Raw genomic sequence first — 19029 nt, forward strand, 5'->3', positions numbered from 1 at the left:
CATGATTCGACACCGATGTCGATTTTCCGAAAACCGAATTACAAGAAAACAACATATGACACAGAATTTTCCGACGTGTGTTCCGTTTTCCCGAGGAAATATGTTCCGGGAGGAAATGAATTTTGTAGAAAGTCAGTCAGTCAGTCAGTCAAGTCAAGTCAAGGGAAAGGTGAGAGGGACTTAAGGGATGGTGGGGTTATTGGGAAATAAAATCGAAGGGCAGTTGAGGGAAAAAAGCGTTTGACACGTGGGAGATTTAAGTCACCTCAAGTCCGGCACGCGGGTAATATATACATATGTATATATATATATATGTATATATAAAAACTTTTTTATAAATCTGGACTCTGACTTGTAAACAATTTTAGTACAACGACTAGTACTATTTTTACCAAAACAAAAAACCCTTTTAATATCGAACGACTTAGAAATCTCGTCTATCAAATTAATTGTCTAGATTGTAATTTAATTTACATAGGAAAAACAAGCCAGAACTTAATGAAACGTTTACAACAACATAAAAACAATTAAAAAAATCCGAGACAATTTAAAACTATGATTGCGGAGCATATTTATACTTTAAAACACAATATGGACTTTTCTAACCCGACTGTACTACAATTCGAACAAAATTTATTCAAACGAAAAATTATAGAAGGATCTTTTCAAACTATTTACAGCAATAAAACAATAAATAAACGTTATGAACTTAACACGTTGGGCGACACAAATCTCTTTTATTTAGATAGTATTTCCAAATTTTTTACAAAACAATAATTTTGGACTTTTTTCAAAAGTCCTTTCTCCATTATATCTTCAACCAGTTTACGAACAACACACTATCTAATTGTGATTTTTTAAATTAGTATTTTGTTGAAAATATTGTGTAATTACAAGTTTAATGTTTATAATACATAGTGTAGTGCGTTACCTTATCTTGATACCATGGATTATTAAAATTTTCCAATTTAACACTAAGATTAACTAATTGTAAGTACTATTTACTCTTTTATTTTTTCTTTCCACTCCAATTCAATTGTTTTCGTTTTTAATTTTATTTTTAGTTTTCACTGAATAAAGGCTAGGATTATAGCCGAAACGTATGGATTTAAAATAAATATATATATATATATATATATTTATATATATATATATATATATACGTTTTTGAATTTGTTTGTTCCCAAGGGCTCAAATGCTTCCTAATTAACAAAAGAAAATTCTCTAAAAGTTTTAGCTCTTAATATAAACATTTAGATAGTCCGCAATTCAATTGAAAGTTTTGTATATTTATTACTACTATATGTCTTTAAGTAAGTGCTTGTGCCATCTTGTATGAATTTATTAAAACTATTTTTCGTCCACGTTTTCGGGCGCACGGATCAACCGATTTAAATGGTTTAAAAAACATTCGATTCCTATTGATAGGGAGATGTGCTGATTAGTTTTTGGCAAAGGCAGGTCCAGCCGTTACGGAGATACGGAGCAAAGTGTGCAGAAAATATAAATCGAGTTTTTGAGAGAACGGAGTATCGGATTTGAATGAATTAAAAAGCATTCAATTTGTAATGATTGAGAGAAAAGGTGATTAGTTTTTGGCAAAGACAGGTTCCGCCATTTCGAAGATACAGAGCTAAATGTGCAAAAAATGGCAATTTTTGAGTGAACTAAGCGTCCGATTTGAATGATCTAAAAAAAATTTCTGCTTGTATTGACAAAACAATTGCTTTTGAGGATAAAAGATTATTATATCTTTTTTTATTTTCCATAAAATATTTTTGTAATTTTGTGGGAAATTCAAAAAATCGCCCAGGCTAAGTACAGTCTAAGCGCTACTTTGGTACAAATGTTTACCCAAGTGCGTTTAGACTGTTCATCTACTGGAGAACTTTTTCAATTTTGTGAAAACTATTGAAAAATGTGAAAATGCCGCCAAGCTAAGCATAGGATAAGTGAAAATGTCGCACAAAATTATTTGCAAATGCGTTTAGACTGTGACTATGCGGGAGCACTTTTTCAATTTTTGCTCAAATTTAATTTGATTTGCTCAGATATAAGAACATAGCAAAAATAATGACAGTTACAGTATTTGTATTAATATATTTGAAAACATTTAGTACTCCTCGAATATTTCATTACGGTACGGGAAGTTCCAGCAATTTGCCTTAAGGCACGATGCCATACACCACTAGTTTTTTAACTTTTTTTCTTTATCTTTTCCAGGTAGTGATTTGGACTCGATCCGAGCCCTATTCTCAGAAAAAGAAAAAGAACTAAGTGTAGCAGCCGCCAAAGTCGAGGCTCTGACTCGCCAATTGGAGGAACTTAGGAGAGGGCGCCGAAACGGAGGTTCTGGAGGTGTACCTTCTGCAGGAAGCCCTGGAGGTGTCACTTTAAGCCCCACCAATAATGGAGGACACATTGGAGGCGTTCAAGGAGGCCAAAGTGGCGGCGGCGGTGAGGTTTTGCACCAGGCTGTTCCTTCACCGGCTGCTAGGGAACTGGAGAAACTTAGGAGAGAATTACTAGTAAGGGATAATCGACACATGAAAAATCTGACTATCGTGTCTAAAATCCAAATTTGTGACCTTAAGATATTTATCAATTTTTTTATTCTCAGTACCGTAACCAAGTAGCCCTCCAGCAAGATGCTCGTCTCCAACTTCAAAGAGAAACTTTGCATTTGCGAAGACTGGAACTTCGAAGTGTTGACAGAAGAATTGCTGAACTGCAAGGACGTCTTCATAGACAGAGGAATGGACCACCAGCTCAAAGGTAAAATACAGTCTCATTCTTTGAACAGCTGTAATATTTGTCTTGCCTAAAAAATTGAAGCCATACTTTTATATTTGTTTTATTTATCAAGCCCTGCACATAGCTTGTTCTATGAATCATTTTCTTTTTTATGTGAACGTTAATGCAATGATCATCGTCAATATTACGAGGTAATAAATTAACCATATTATCAACGTCAACAGGCACATTTATAATTTGGCCAAATATTTCAAATTGTCCATTTGCATGAAACACAACCTAGGTGAAATTAACCTTTCAGATACAATATCTAGTTTAGGTAGATAATTTGGTATAGGTGGAAATACAAACCCGTTAAATTTACACAATGTGGGAATTTTACCCGAATTTAATGCCTTTCGACAAGTTTGACATCCAACCTGATTATTAACCATTATTAAGAATTTGTTTTTGAGCTTCATTTAATATTTTCAAGTCACTTTGAAACCAAAGTCGATCACACACAGAACATACATAGCCAAAGCTATCATTTGTAAATTGTTTTTCAAACAATTTTTTTCGTGCATTCTTAAACAAATTGATGTCTTTATATGGAAGTTCAAATACTTTATTTGACTCTTGCAAAAGATCAGTTCTTGTCACATTATATACAAAATCATCAATTTGCAATTGACGTGATGTAGTTGCTGTATCGGAAAAAGTTACAGCAGTACTTTCATCTAAAAAGATAACAAAATAATATGTTTAAATGTGAATAGTTGTAGCGAAAAAAGATTCTTTCTTATGTCAATGGTGTTGACATTAACATCTAAGTTGATACCTCTGGCTCAAGATTTTCTAATAAATTGGCAGTAACCGATTATTTTCCTGCAGTTGTTTTGTTTGACGATGTAATCTTGATCTTTCAGAGTTTGTAAGAGGCTTTGAACCTGCATCAATATTTATAATTACTATTATAATAAATTAAAATTAGTCTTTATAGCCATCATAAAAGATAAATATGTAAACTTTTTTTAAATTTCTAATAAAGAAATATTGTTTTCACAATTTCACTTATCATGTAATTGAAATTAACATACGTTTATTGACTGCTTGTCTGTTTTGACTATTTCGCTGGCGATATAGTTTCATTCTTTGAGCAACTGTATCATCTGTCTTGCCTATAAAAATATTTTCTATTTTAGTAGTAACCTCAAAGGTATATACTAACCTCGAAAAACTCGAATAATACAAATTACTTCAATAAACTTACGTTTCTTACGCAGCGCAGATTTTTCATTTGTTTCATTATTTGCACTACAATTATTTATGGGGGACGGGATAAAATATTCTTTCGTTCCTGACATTTCTATTAACTCACGATTTATTTCTATTTAACCTTAAAATGTTTTGACATAACACCGGAAATTTTAACAATATGCTTCAAGCTTTCGATGACGTATGCACGTTTAAAGTCACGCATCAGAATCGACCCGTATAGAAATCATATCATCGAGAGCGAATGACTCTCACTTCAGCTTGGCGTAACAATTTCCGTTGCATTTGTACGGATTTACACTTATGTCGCGCCTAAAGAAGTTTTATTTAAAAAAATATAAGACTTAGACAATATTTCAAGAAAAAATCAAATTGATTAGTTTGTCTTTTACTAGGTTGCCTGGTGTTCCTCCAAGGGGCAACGTAGCAGCAATAGAGCCCTACAACCACACACCAATCCACAAACCCCAAACCCAAACAGTGGCGCCCACCCAAAATGAGGAATCGCAGCAAAAACCCCTGTCGAAGTACAACCAGCCAACTTTTAACCACCAACAAGTACAACAGTCAAATCAGAGTCAAACGATAGCAAAAAGTCAGCAACAAACAACAGTTGACGAGGATGATGATGATAATTTACCAGAGCCCCCGCCAATTCCGCCGCCCATGGTGACGGGGAGTGAAGTGACGGCGTCGCCGCATCTTCAGAGATTGTCGGAGTTTGCGTTGAATAAATCGGATCCCAAATACCAAACTTTGCCGTATAATACGAAATTTTCGGTAAATTATGTTAAAAGTTCGCAGCAGAACAATCTAGGCAGTGTTTTGCTGAAAATGGTTGGTAATGTTGAGCAGAAGGTTAAGAGTTTGGAGGAGGATAAGTCGGAGAAGAATGTTATTGATGGTTTGCATGGGATGACAGTACACTCCACGCCTTTATCAGGAGCTAATAAAAGCGTGGCGACTCCTTTAGGGTCACCAACGACCTCCGACACCACCAACCCTAACCACTTCACCACATCCTCATCAATAGTATCCCAGTCCTCATTCCCTGCCATGGTGACGTCATCTATGGTTTCTGATATGGTGACCCAGTCATCATCCCCATCCATAGTTTCTGGTATGGTGACCCAATCCTCATCCCCATCCATAGTTTCTGGTATGGTGACCCAATCCTCATCCCCCATAGTCTCCGGTATGGTGACCCAGTCCTCATCCCCCGCCATAGTGACATCATCCCTAGTCTCCGGTATGGTGACGACGGTGGCTCAGTCGACGACTGTGGCGCAGCAGGCCATGGCGCAAGTGACGTCGCCTTTAAATGCACCAGTGATGGCGGTTTCTTCGCCGGTGGTCATGGGTGATGTCAGTAGACCTCCGAGGCCTGTGGCGCAAATAAAGTCCATTGGGCGAGTTGCCCCTCAGAGTAAACAGACGAATAATAATAATACTCAGGTAAGGAGGATAGATTGAATGTAGTTTTAAGTCGTAAAAAAAAGAGGGCGTGAGAGAAAATGGAAAAGTGTGTGAGAGAGATAGGGAGCGTGTGAGAGAGATAGGTGAAGTGTGTGAGAGAGATAGAAGCAGGGCAGGTCCTGCATGCAAAAAATGCGGGCGCACGCCTTAGGGGGCGCCAAAACGAGTTTTGGAAATTAAATTTATAATATAATATTTATATATTTTTATATAAAATCTGGAATTATTTATACTTCCAATTAAATATATTTTATTATATAAAATTTCGAAAATTTTGTAGAGCGTCGAATTTTCAAAAAAAAATGACTCGAATTTTCACTTTTAATTCATTTGTCGCTAAGTTATACCTACAAATTTTTTTTTCAACTTTCAAAATTTTTTCCATGCTATTTTCATACGAATTTTGATTAAATTTTGCACTATCTAAAAGACAATATTAAGAGCTAAAACTTTCAGAGAATTGTTTTATATTAATTTGGAACCATTTGAGCCCTTGGGAGCAAGGAAATTTGAACACATCCATATTGAGGACCACTCTAATGTATATTCTATTTTATATTTTAGGTCAAACAACAACCGCCTCCAAGACCTCCGAGACCTCCAGTTTCACTCTCAGAAGAAAACGACAAAAATATTGCCAATTCGAATAACAATAGTGTTGTAAATAATGTGCAAACATCTCAGGTACTTACATATTTACAAACCTATATATTATATAGTACTAGCAAACCCGACGAACTCCGTTTCGCCACCAGATGGTTTCGTGAGAAAGATGAAGAAATTTTTTGTTTGTTTTATATTTGAAAAGGAAAAATTTGATTTTATTACATAACAGTAATTAGTTTATTTCGATTACAAAAATGAAGTGTTTTTTAGTTAAACTTCTCTAAGTAAATGAAAGTGAATCCCCAAATTATCCGTTTCATTGAAGTGCTCTTTGGTAAACCACATTTTTTGTTTTTTGGTCTGACGTTAACACAAACAAAGCGGATGGTTTTCCAACTCGTGAACAGGCAACGTATAACTGCCCATGTGAAAAACAATGATTTTATAAATAATCTATTTGAAATTTATCCCGCAAACACTAAGCGATTGGCCTTGAGACTTGTTATTGCGAACGCAAGGCGAACTGGAAATTGCAATCGTTTCAAGTCAAACGGAAGACCAGTCGGAATCATTGGTATATCACAAAATCGCCAGCAATTTTTGATTGAATGGTGAAATTCAGTGCGTGTACATCATTATTCTTTGCGGCAAGAATTGCTCGTTGACTTAACCAAGCATAATTCTGATAATTGTCACTAATATCATTACTCGAATTTTTAATTACGGTGCGTGAAATTTCAGTAATTTGCATTAGGGCGCGATGCCATGCACCACTAATTTGCTTAGCTATAAACCTTGAGGAGCCCGAGACGAATGCAAAATTGTCGAAATCGGTTCGTGCGTTCTTGAGTTATTTCGTCAGGAAGGAAAACCTGACTTATTTTTATATATATAGAAGGTAGTATGTAGTATATTGCAACTTTTTTTATAATTATTTTTTTATTTTTTAGGACAACAATAACAGCAGTTCAACAAATCAACAAACATCAGCACAACCTCCAAGTCAACAACCTGTTATTAGGGCTCGTCCTTTAACAATTCGAAAACAACCTGCTTGCGAGCAGCCTAAATTGAGGAAACAGACGTCTCAGGTAATAAATACACAATTTATAAATAAAACCAGGCAAACTCATTCAAAATCATTCAGCAATTATATTTCTTATATGCCCATTACCCAATATCTTTACTCAAAAGTTTTTTTATCTCAATGGACGTTTTGCAGAAGGTTATTCAACTACTGATCTATAGGTTCTTAGACTGGGTTTTGAAATATTATTAAGTAATGATTTTATTTATCCAGATATTATCATCTTCGACAACTGGATTGGGCAATTCTAACCACCATTCTTCACCACCAGTGTCGGTACATTCGACAGGTCGAAGAATAGAAATTCCACCATCGTTTATGTTTCCAGAAGTTAGAGAAGCCACTCCTACACCTCCTATCAGGGATCAAAGTCCTGTTCAGGAACAGGTAATAATAGACTACTAATTTTCTTTTATTAATTTTTTTTCTTTGTGCAACTTGCCGTAATTATATAGTGATGGGATAATATTTTTGTCTATTTAGGCTAATGATGTGTCCAACAAATGTTCGTCTCCAAGTTCCAATATAACGCAGCAACAGCAACAAGCAATTTCTAAATCAAAATTATCAAGAAGAGTCAGTTTTGATCCATTGGCTTTATTGCTGGATGCAAGTTTGGAAGGAGAGTTGGAATTGGTTAAAAAGACAGCATCACAGGTAAAATTATTTATACATATATATAGGGTGGTCCTTAATATGGATGTGTTCGAATTTCCTGGCTCCCAAGGGCTCAAACGGTTTCAAATTGATAAAAAACAATTCTCTGAAAGTTTTAGCTCTTAATATTGCCTTTTAGACAGTGCGCAATTCAATCAAAGTTTTGTATAAAAATAGCATGAAAAAATTTTCAAAAATTTTGCAGAGCATCGAATTTTCAATAAAAAATGGCACGAATTTTCACTTTTAATTCATTTGTCGCTAAGTTATACCTAAAATTTTTTTTTTAATTTTCAAATTTTTTTCCATGCTATTTCCATACAAAGTTTGATTGAATTGCGCTCTATCTTCAGACAATATTAAGAACTAAAACTTTCAGAGAATTGTTTTTTATCAATTTGGAACCATTTGAGCCCTTGGGAGCAAGGAAATTCGAAAATGTCCATATTAAGGACCACCCTATTATATATATATATATATATATATATATATAATATTTTTAGGTTGCTGATCCAAGTGCAGCAAACGACGAAGGAATCACAGCTTTGCACAATGCAATTTGTGCAGGACACCAGGAAATTGTCAAGTAAGTTTTATCTTATCTTATCTTATATATATATATATATATATATATATATATATATATATAAAACGCTAAACCGATTTGGACAGTCTTAGTCTTGAAAAATTCATGCTAATCAGTAGGTTGTCGGAAAGGTGAGATGTTATTTCAAAATCGCGTACAAACTTTACATTTTTAATTTGAACATATTTGTAGCAGCGTAATTTGAATAAAACAATGGACGGTGGCTAATACGTCAAATGTCAAACGTTGTTGACAAATGATGTTCAATTACGTTTAATAGGATGTTTTACGTGAATATTATTTAATCATGATTACATTGTAGTAAGTAGTTTTGTTTGTAGTTTTATTTATATATAAAAACGTTTTGGCATAAACAAATTGACAGCTTAAAATATATTTTAAAAATATAAAGCGTTGTAATACAGTTATGAAATTATAGTATGTTATTTCTTAATATGTGTACTGATCTATAAAAATATAAAATCAAATATGTTTCTAACAGAAGAAACTAAAAAATTGCAATGCACACTTGCATACTCTATTTTTATTAGTTGCGAATCGACGGTTGGTTATGATAGGAGAAGTACTTTTGAAATATGTTTTAAAAATATACAATATTATACTAGGGCTATTAAATTTTAGTATGTTGTTACCTAATATAAGTACTCAATAATAAAAATATAAAAACACATATGTTTCTAACAAAAAAAGCTATAAACGTGCAATTTTATAAACAAATGCACTCTTGCACGAGTTTCAAGTCCACGGTTTGATGAGTATTTTGAAAAATATTTAAAAATATGAAACGTCATACTATAGTTACAAAATTTTAGTATGTTATTTCTTAATATGTGTACTAAATTATAAAAATATAAAATCACACATGTTTCTTACAAAAACAGCTATAAATTTGCAATTCAGTAAAATTATGTAATAGGGCTGCAAGTGTTACTACAAACTATATGAAGGTCCGGGGTTAAAAAGGGTCCACCACCGATGTGTCAAAAACCATCAGTAAAGTTAAGCTAAGTTTAACAACAATATTTGAAAGTAGAGGGCAAAAGATGTATAAGCAGCTATAACTTTGATTCTTATGACTTTGCTAATGGGAGATAAACGGTAACCTTTGAAAATCCATAATAAAAGTATTTTCTTCCGTTGGTAGTTTTATAATATTAGTTAAAAATGTAATTATTTTGTAAAATACCTTTAAAATTAAAATAAGACACTAAACCTGTTTGCCACCTGGCCTAGATAACAAATTTTTGAAAGACATTAAAAAAGCACATTTCTACAACGATGAAGTAGCTGGCAGTTTTACTGAACGTAGTCAGATAATAGTTTGGTTGAAATGTGTTATTTGTTGTGATATAATTGGTTTGATTCTTATAATATCATTAATATTTGCTCAAAGTCAAATTGGACCTTTGTGTCTCGCCCTGCTCTACATATATACTTTTTATTAAATTTACTTTTAACATCGAATGTTACATGAAACTTTTCAAAAAGCAGGTCAAAGAAAAAATACCTAATTCATTTTCTATCTCTCCTCGCAGAAATTTGAAAATTTTGTATAAGCTGAGTAGTATTATTTACAATTATACACAAAATCCAGAATCCAAAAAGAATCTGAAAAACTTGAAACGTAATCAATAAGTCAAACTTGGATTGGATTAAACCATGTTTTGTATAGAAAGTGTATAAAACTTCCAGTGTTGACAAAACATAGACAAACTAATGGGGTTTATTGTTTTCTATATACCTCATTGTATGTAGCATTCAAACAACACTTATACACTTAAAGTATTAATTATCTTGATTCTCTAAAAATTGTTTAGAATATACCTTACTTAGCAAAACAACGTTTGCCGGGTCAGCTAATATATAAATAAGTTTATATCCCAGAACTCAACGTCAAAAAAAATTATCACATCACTTCCATAACAATTTATTCCTCACAATCCCTTTACAAAATCATAATCCACCTCCATCCTAACTACTCCTGGTCTCCAATTTCCTCGATCTCGACTTCTTCTTCATCCAAGGACCCTCCGTGGCTCCGTCTGCGGTGCCTTTGCACCTGCGCAGGCTGAATCGGTGCATTTATTCTGTATTCGATCTGCTCTCTCGTCCTCCCAGTCCGGCTCTGGTTTATCTCGTGCTGGGCCATTTTTCTAGAGACGTACTCGTACAGGACAGAAGTCACCAGGGCGCTTGCTAAGGGCATTATTATGGTTCGGACGATTGTTAGGGACATGAAGGGGAACAGGATCAACCTGGGGATAATTGATATATGTATATATATATATATATATATATATATATATATGTATATATATATATATATATAAATTTAGTGTCACACCTTACGTCCGCGATGGACGCCTAAAATACTGAACCGATTTAAAATTTGTTTTGCTCACCGTGTACATATGGATCTCATTTAGGACGTAGAGTATTATAAGAATCTCAATTAATAGCCGAAATTTTATATTATTTAATTAAAAAATATTTTGACATTTTACCATAGTTTGAGTTCTGTCGAGAGTCTACAACTCTAGACAAAAATACTAATAGAAAACCTTCACAGCCAACTTGAATCGAATACATTTTATAAGTAAAATCATCACTTGCTTACTTATAATAAATTTTATAAATTTATTCTAAAGGGATCGTTCAAGTATTACATAAGCAGATTTATTACAATTATTTAACCCCCCCCCACCCCTTTGTGAGCAAAAGGAAGCAAATTTCTTACCCAAAATAAGCAAATAAATAAACCCCCGCCCCCCTAAAGTGCTTACGTAATACTTGAAAAGCCCCTGAACTTTAATTTTCTGTTTTTTTATTTTTTAATTTTAAGGAAATTTTGATCAATAGTATTGATTAATAAAAACCACTGTAAAGCAGCAAAATATTTTTGATGGCAAAACAACGTTTGCCGGGTCAGCTAGTATATATATATATATATATATATATATATCTTATATATAAAATTCTTCTGCAATGGGGTATGATTGGTTAATTCTCCTAAACGATTATTCGGATTTTCATAAATCTTCCTGAAGTTTGTTAAGGAAATTTTCTATGATTTTTTTGATTCATAGAAATATAGTTAGATTGTAGAAATAAACGGAAAAAATTACAAAAAACCGCTTATCATTGTTTGACATTGAAAATATTTGAGGCATTGTTCGACATTAAAAACAAATGAAGACTGTCATTTGCCAAACATTTCCATTCACTTATAGGCTAAGACAATATTAAAATATAATACATTTATGATTATGAATAAGAAAAATGTAATGTCTACATTATTATTGCCGAAAAGCAGCTGAGATGTGCCAAAAATTAAAATAATATAATAAAACAGAGCCAACATGCGTCTGACAAGTGATGCAGTCAGCGCATGCGTCTCACGGTTGTATATTAAAATTCAATTCCATAGATTATTATTTTTTAACTAAACGTTAAAGAAAAATTAAAACCGTTGTTTGCTAATATCTCCAGAAATATACATTCTAACAAAAATAATGATATAACAAAATTATATCAATTAAAATCTTAATAAATCGCTGTTTTATAGTGTTCTAGGAACAATATTAAGCTAGATATGAAAATGGGGTTTTATAGTGCTCAAAATAAGCTTTAAAATGAGTACTTCTGCGTGTAAGATGAGTGAGCAATCATGCAAATAAAAGACGCATACAATGTTTTTTTTTTTTTCAATTAAATCAAATAGTTCATGAGTGCCATTTCCACCAAAATTAAAAATAATCGTATTCCATCTAGAATTAACTTGGTTTAAGAGATCTTGATGGATTCTAGAAAATACCACAACTTTAGTACAAACGATTTTCAAAAAACTCATGATCTCATGAAAAAAAAAATACATTAAAAAAAACAACCAATTTCTCATTATTATATCTCTGAAAGAATAAAAGATACGTATAAAGGTAAATAGATAGAAATTCAAGGACTTTTTCTGACTAATTAATGCTTTTTATTATTTTTCTGTTACACAAATATTGATAGAGTTATGATTGTTTAAAGAGTGCGCGGCTGTCCAACCGGAGTAATGTCTTTCGAGCCTTTTAACCCTTCGCCGTTTCAAAATAAGAGAAGTTACGGTAAAATTCATGATAGAGAAAGTTGTAGGTCATTTAATTACCTTTAAAATAGTATATTACAAGTTCGGATAAAATCAGAATTAAAAGAGTTATAATCCAATTAATACGGGGGTGGTGAAGGAGTGCAAATTGTTTTCACTTCTGAACTTAAGATTAAGATTAGCCTATTTCCAAAATATCAAGTAAATTGGAGCATAGTAAAAAAATTCACAGGGCACACGATTTTTTCCTCTCCCTTTGTTGATCGTAGGTTGAATAGAGCACATGTGAACAGGATTTGACAAATTAATTCACTTCAAATATGAACTTAAGTAATGATGTATATTGAATTATTCGTGAGAAAAATGTAATTTAGATATTAAAATTACCAAAATCCAGGGTACGAATTTATGAAAATTAAAGGCAACATTATTGAAGCAATTATTTTGGATAGAAAATTTTCAAGGTGATATTGTACCTTGACCGCGAATGCTATATATTAATTCTTTCTGAATTTGTTATACCTTTTAAAGGACTTCAATTTCCAATACGTATATCTTATGCTATAAATCACAAAGGCAGACGATGATTTTTTGTGTGATAAATTTGGAAAATCAATGTTTTAGTCTTGAATAAACAAAAAATCATATATTTATACATCCACATCTACAGGTATGACTAAAAATATTGGATAAGCCTTGGCATTAAAATAAATCGAGCTATTGGAAATAAATTTGTTCTATAAATCGCAGTGTATAATTATTAATATGCAATTTTATTGAACATATTTTATTATTTGTTAAAGGGATAATAAAAGTGTTAACTGTGGGAATTGAGAATAATCATTTTATTTGAAGCAGTTCTACATTAAACATCACTCATATATTGGTATAAATAGTAATTCGAAAAACAATAATTATTATTTTTAACTGAACGGTAAATATTAGTATTGGATATTAAAAAAATGTAGATGTGGGTACAGGACAACGTCTGACGGGTTATCTTGTATATATATATGTATATATATATATATATATATAGTTCATTATTTACTTGGTTATTGCATTGGAGGCTATTCGTAGTATAAAAGATTTGGCTATGGCCACAGCTGCCCATTTCAGGAGGCTTACTGCGTCCATTTTGGGCGCCTCTGCCCGGCTAAGGCTTGAAAAAGGATAGTATCACATTCTTGATGTATAAAATACTATTTTGGTGTCCAAAAAAATATATAAAAATTTATTTAAAATTTGGTTTTTGAATTTTGAACATATCAGTCAAATTTGACAGATCAGAGATTTTGGATTTATATCCTAAGCGTTGGGGAAATTGAACAAAAATTTTTGTATTTTATTTTAAAGGTTGCATATAGTTTGTTATATGAGTAAACTAGTGGTGTATGGCATCGTGCCTTAAGGCAAATTGCTGGAACTTTGCGAACCGTAACAAAATATTCGAGGAATTTTAAACGTTTTCAAATATATTATTACAAATACTGTAACTTTCATTATTTTTTCTATCTTGTTATATCTGAGCAAATCAAATGTAAATCATAAATCAATTTAACTCCAGAACATTAACAGTCGTCATTTAATTTCGAATTCAATTTCAAAAAAATAGTTTAGTTGCCTAATTTACACAAAATTGAAAAAGTGCATAGTCACAGTCTAAACGCATTTGCAAATAATACTGTGCGACATTTTCACTTATACTGTGCTTAGCTTGGCGGCATTTTCACATTTTTCAATAGTTTTTCACAAAATTGGAAGCACTTAGAAAGCACCATTGAAGGCGCTTAGACTGTGCTTAGCCGGGGTAATTTTTTGAATATTTTCAAATAGATTATTATAAATACTGTAATTTATATATCTTTACAATAAAGTAGATAAACACAGTTTAATCCGTTGAATTTTAAATGAAGGACCTTATCTCATATTTATAAGAATTATATAAATTGCAAAGTTAAAATTATTTATTTGAAATATATAAGTGAGTTTTAGAACTGTAGCTAGAAAAAAAAATTGAATAATTTTTGATATACAAAAAAAATGTGAACAAACAAAATTTTTGGAAAAATATTTGAACGTTAGTTTTTCCTAAAGCAATCATTTTGTCAACACAAGCATAAAGTTTTTTGAATCATTCAAATCGGATGCTTAGTTTTCTCAAAAACTGCCAAGTTTTCTACATTCACCTTGGTATCTCCGAAACGACCAGACCTGCCTTTGCCAAAAACAAATCACCAATTCTTCCCATCATTAAAAAACGAATGCTTTATGAATCATTCAAATCGGATGCTCCGTTCTCTCAAAAACTCGATTTCTATTTTTTGCACTCTTTGCTGCGTGTCTCCAAAACGGCTGGACCTGCCTTTGCCAAAAATTAATCAGCACATCTCCCTATCAATAGGGATCGAATGTTTTTTGAACCATTCAAATCAGTTGATCTGTGCGCCCGAAAACGAAAAGTTATCTCATTTAATTATCTTATGAAATTATATAACACACTTAAATTTTTTCTGAGGTGTGCCAAAAATGTTCAGAAATCTGTGAAACGTGAAGATATGCAAACATTTTTAATTTCGATTTTTCGACGATTACAATAACTTACCCTACGGGAAGTTACAAATTTTATCTTAATTTTTAACTTTTGAAATGTGTTAGAGGTATCATCGAGTGAAAGATCACCTTCAGCATCTTTTTGTGAGAGATTCTATTTAGAAAGTGTAATTAGAGACAATAATTACACTCTATACATTACAATATTCATTTAAATGTGTCACTATTTGTCTCTCTTAATATTATAGAGAGTGTAGTTAGAGACAATAAACGAGTAATTAGAGACGAACGAAGTCAATACAGAAATAAGATTGTGAAAATATTGGAGAGATAAATAAACGAATAAAAAGAGATAAATCAAATGAATAAATGACTGAATGAATAAATACACAAACAAATAAATAAATGAATGGGTAAATAAATGAATAAATAAATGAATAAATAATTTTTTTATGTATAATTAAATTCATGATTATGAATAAGAAGTAAATGGAAAAAATTACGAAAATCCGCTTATCATTGATTGACATTGAAAATATTTGAGGCATTGTTTGACATTAAAAACAAATGAAGACTGTCATTTGCCAAATATTTCCATTCACTTATGAGTCTAGACAATATCAGAACATAATATATTCACAATTATGAATAAGAAAAATGTAATATCTACATTATTATTGCCGAAAAGCAGCTGAGATGTGCCAAAAATTAAAATAATATAATAAGATAGAGTCAACATGCGTCTGACGGTTGTGGACTGTCAAGGATTGCACATATGAAATATTCGAGACAGATTATTATTTTTTAACTAATGCAATCGTGTTTTGCCTTACTGTACTAAACCAGGATACAAAAAAAATTTACTTATTCTAAAAAATTATTTAGAAGTTTCATTGTATCAAAAATTAATATGTTTGGTATTGGATATGTAATATTTACTCAAGTCAATGGAGCGTTTTGGGTCTGAATTTTTTTACTGTACTCCAATTTGCATGAAATTTTGGAATTAGGTTCATCTTACTCTTAAGTTCAAAAGTGATAATAATTTAGACTTCTTTGTTGACATCAAGTTACTGACTACTTTTTGGCGCTTTTCATCGTTTTTTGCAAATATCTCCAAAAATATACATATTTTAAAAATTATATCAATTAAAATCTTAATAAATCGGTGTTTTATAATGTGTCCTAGGAACAATATTGATAGATATGAAAAAGCAAAGTCGTTCGAAATTTAATTGCAATAAACACTGCAATTTCCAACACGTATATCTTATGCTATAAATTACAAGGGCAGACGATGAATCTTTGTGTGATAAATTTGGAAAATCGATGTTTTAGTCGTGAATAAACAAAAAATCATTTATTTATACATCTTCATCTACATGTACGACTAAAAATATTGGATGACCCTTGGCATTAATATATATAATCCTAGTATATATAATATATTTCCAATTTTATTTAATTGTCTATTATTATTTTTTTAGGTTTCTGGTGGAGTACGGTTGCGACGTGAACGCCCAGGACAGCGACGGCTGGACGCCACTGCACTGTGCAGCCAGTTGCAATAATCTGATGACGGTTCGTTTCCTCGTCGAGAGGGGCGCTTGTCTCTTCGCGGCGACTTTGAGCGATCGGGAAACCCCGGCGGAAAAATGCGAAGAGGACGAGGAAGGGTTCGACGGGTGCTCGGAGTATTTATATAGTAAGAGAAAAAAATTAAAGATAACTAACTAGTGGTGTGTGGCATCGTGCCTTAAGCCAAATTGCTGGAACTTTCCGTACCGTAATGAAATATTCGAGAAATTTTAAACGTTTTCTAATATATTATTACAAATACTTTCAGTAACTTTCATTATTTTTGCTATCTTGTTTGTTATATCTGAGCAAATCAAATGTAAAAATCATAAATCAATTTATCTCCAGAACATTAACAATCGTCATTTCATTTCGATTTCAATTTCAAAAAAAAGTTGCCTTATTTACTCAAAATTGCAAAAGTGCTCCCGTATAGTCACAGTCTAAACGCATTTGCAAATAATTCTGTGCGACATTTTCACTTATACTGTGCTTAGCTTGGCGGCATCTTCACATTTTTCAATAGTTTTTCACAAAATTGGTAAAGTGCCCCAGTACATAAACAGTCTAAACGCACTTGGGTAAACATTTGTACCGGAGTGGCGCTTAGACTGTGCTTAGTTTGGGTAATTTTTTGAATTATTTTTGTTCATTTTCGATTTTCGGCTAGGGTTTGTCGATTTTCAAAAACCGGTTTTAAAACCCGTTTTTTGGCGAAAATTATGGAATTCGGAAAACGGTTTTTTAGTGAAAAAATCGGTTTTTACTGTATAAATCGAAAATGACAAATATAGCCAAATATAAAAGATAGATGAAAGCTTTTTGATTCTTGTAATCATATCATTTCTATAGCATTTGATATCTTATCAGTCTGCAATGGTTATCAATTTAGATTTTTATACCAGTGTATATATATATATATATAATATATAAAATAATTAAGCATAATTTGGTCGCTAGTACGAGAGTATTTTCTATTTCAGGAAATTTTGTGAGTAAACAAAGGACACGTCTTTGTAGCAATTCGATAGACGTTCTCAGTTGTTTGAAATCATATTTTATTAAACAAAAAAAAAACAATTAGAAAGTTTAAAATTAATTAATTAAAATTTCTCGGAACAGGCAATACCCGAGTTTAGCTTAATTGTTTTTAAAACTATAATTGATATTAACAATTATGTATCAACATGTATCTAATATTTCTTTTTTTTATTTAATGATTTTTTTTATTTAAAAATGTATTATTTTAATTTATTCGAAAACTTTCCTTTCACTATCATAAAAATATTTTCATTCTTGTATGTGAAAATGATGCATGAATAACGAATAATTATTTTCAAAGTTATTTAATCAAGATAAACTATTATTTTTTAGTTCAACTAATTAAAATTAAAATAATTTTGTTTACTATCCATAAAATTGAACAATAAATAAATTCAGTCAAATACTGCTCTAAATTACACTAAATTTGCGGACAAATTACAGAATATTCGAGCAAAATTTATTTTTTATATAAAATTCGAAAACCGGTTAAAACCGGGAAGTTAACAAGCGCAAAGATACATCTTCTCTTTATATTATATACCAAATAAATTTAAACAATATTTAGAATTTTATTACTACATTATTTTTTTTTTTCTACCAGGTGTTCAAGAAAAATTAGGAATTCTCAACAATGGTGAAGTGTATGCAGTGTTCGCCTACGAAGCAGGTCAGCCTGACGAGCTCACCTTTTCGTTAAATGAAAAATTAACGATTTTAAGGAAAGGGGACGAGGCTGAAAGAGAATGGTGGTGGGCCAGGGGCTCCAGTGGCGCCGAAGGATATGTTCCGAGGAATTTATTAGGGGTAAAAATAGTTTATATGATTATGTATACATTTTTATTAGTCAGAGTCGTTATTGGTGCACATTTTTAAGCCTGGATTTATTTTTAAGGATCCCCCTTTCCCTCGGACTAGTTAATGTTTGTAATCATCCCCTTCCCCCACAAACCTAGTTAGTACCTAGATTTTTTTTGAAAAATTTCGGATTTTTTTTAAATTGAGGTGAAAAATAAATGCACGTAGTATCATATTAGATCTTCCCCTCCCCTATGTAATAATTCGTGATTTTTTTGTCGATATATAAATGCCAAATCGTGTATAAATCAATATATAAATGTATAAATTCATTTTTTTAATATACTGACCCCATATATAAATGCCAAACCATGTATAAATCAATTTATAAATGAATAAATTCATTTTCCTAATATACTGACCCCATATATAAATGCCTAGTAGTGTATAAATCGATATATAAATGTATATATCTATTTTTCTAATATACTGACCCCATATATAAATGACAAAACGTGTATAAAT

The 19029-nt window shown here is 31.7% G+C and overlaps 1 protein-coding gene across 1 annotated transcript in view; it reads left to right on the top strand.

Moving 5' to 3' along the window:
* LOC113389003 (apoptosis-stimulating of p53 protein 1) overlaps positions 1-19029 on the top strand; it is a 217786-nt gene that overhangs the window by 197462 nt on the left and 1295 nt on the right. The window contains exons 4-13 of the mRNA XM_026626033.1: positions 2224-2528; positions 2621-2775; positions 4407-5466; positions 6052-6171; positions 7044-7184; positions 7394-7567; positions 7664-7837; positions 8341-8423; positions 16575-16792; positions 18311-18513. Coding sequence (XP_026481818.1) covers positions 2224-2528; positions 2621-2775; positions 4407-5466; positions 6052-6171; positions 7044-7184; positions 7394-7567; positions 7664-7837; positions 8341-8423; positions 16575-16792; positions 18311-18513 — 2633 coding nt within the window. The remainder of the gene's footprint in view (positions 1-2223; positions 2529-2620; positions 2776-4406; positions 5467-6051; positions 6172-7043; positions 7185-7393; positions 7568-7663; positions 7838-8340; positions 8424-16574; positions 16793-18310; positions 18514-19029) is intronic.

The sequence above is a fragment of the Ctenocephalides felis genome, unplaced genomic scaffold (genome assembly GCF_003426905.1).
Source record: "Ctenocephalides felis isolate EL2017-DRISC unplaced genomic scaffold, ASM342690v1 CF-g0.4_SCAFFOLD_03573, whole genome shotgun sequence".
NCBI classification, from domain to species: Eukaryota; Metazoa; Arthropoda; class Insecta; order Siphonaptera; family Pulicidae; genus Ctenocephalides; species Ctenocephalides felis.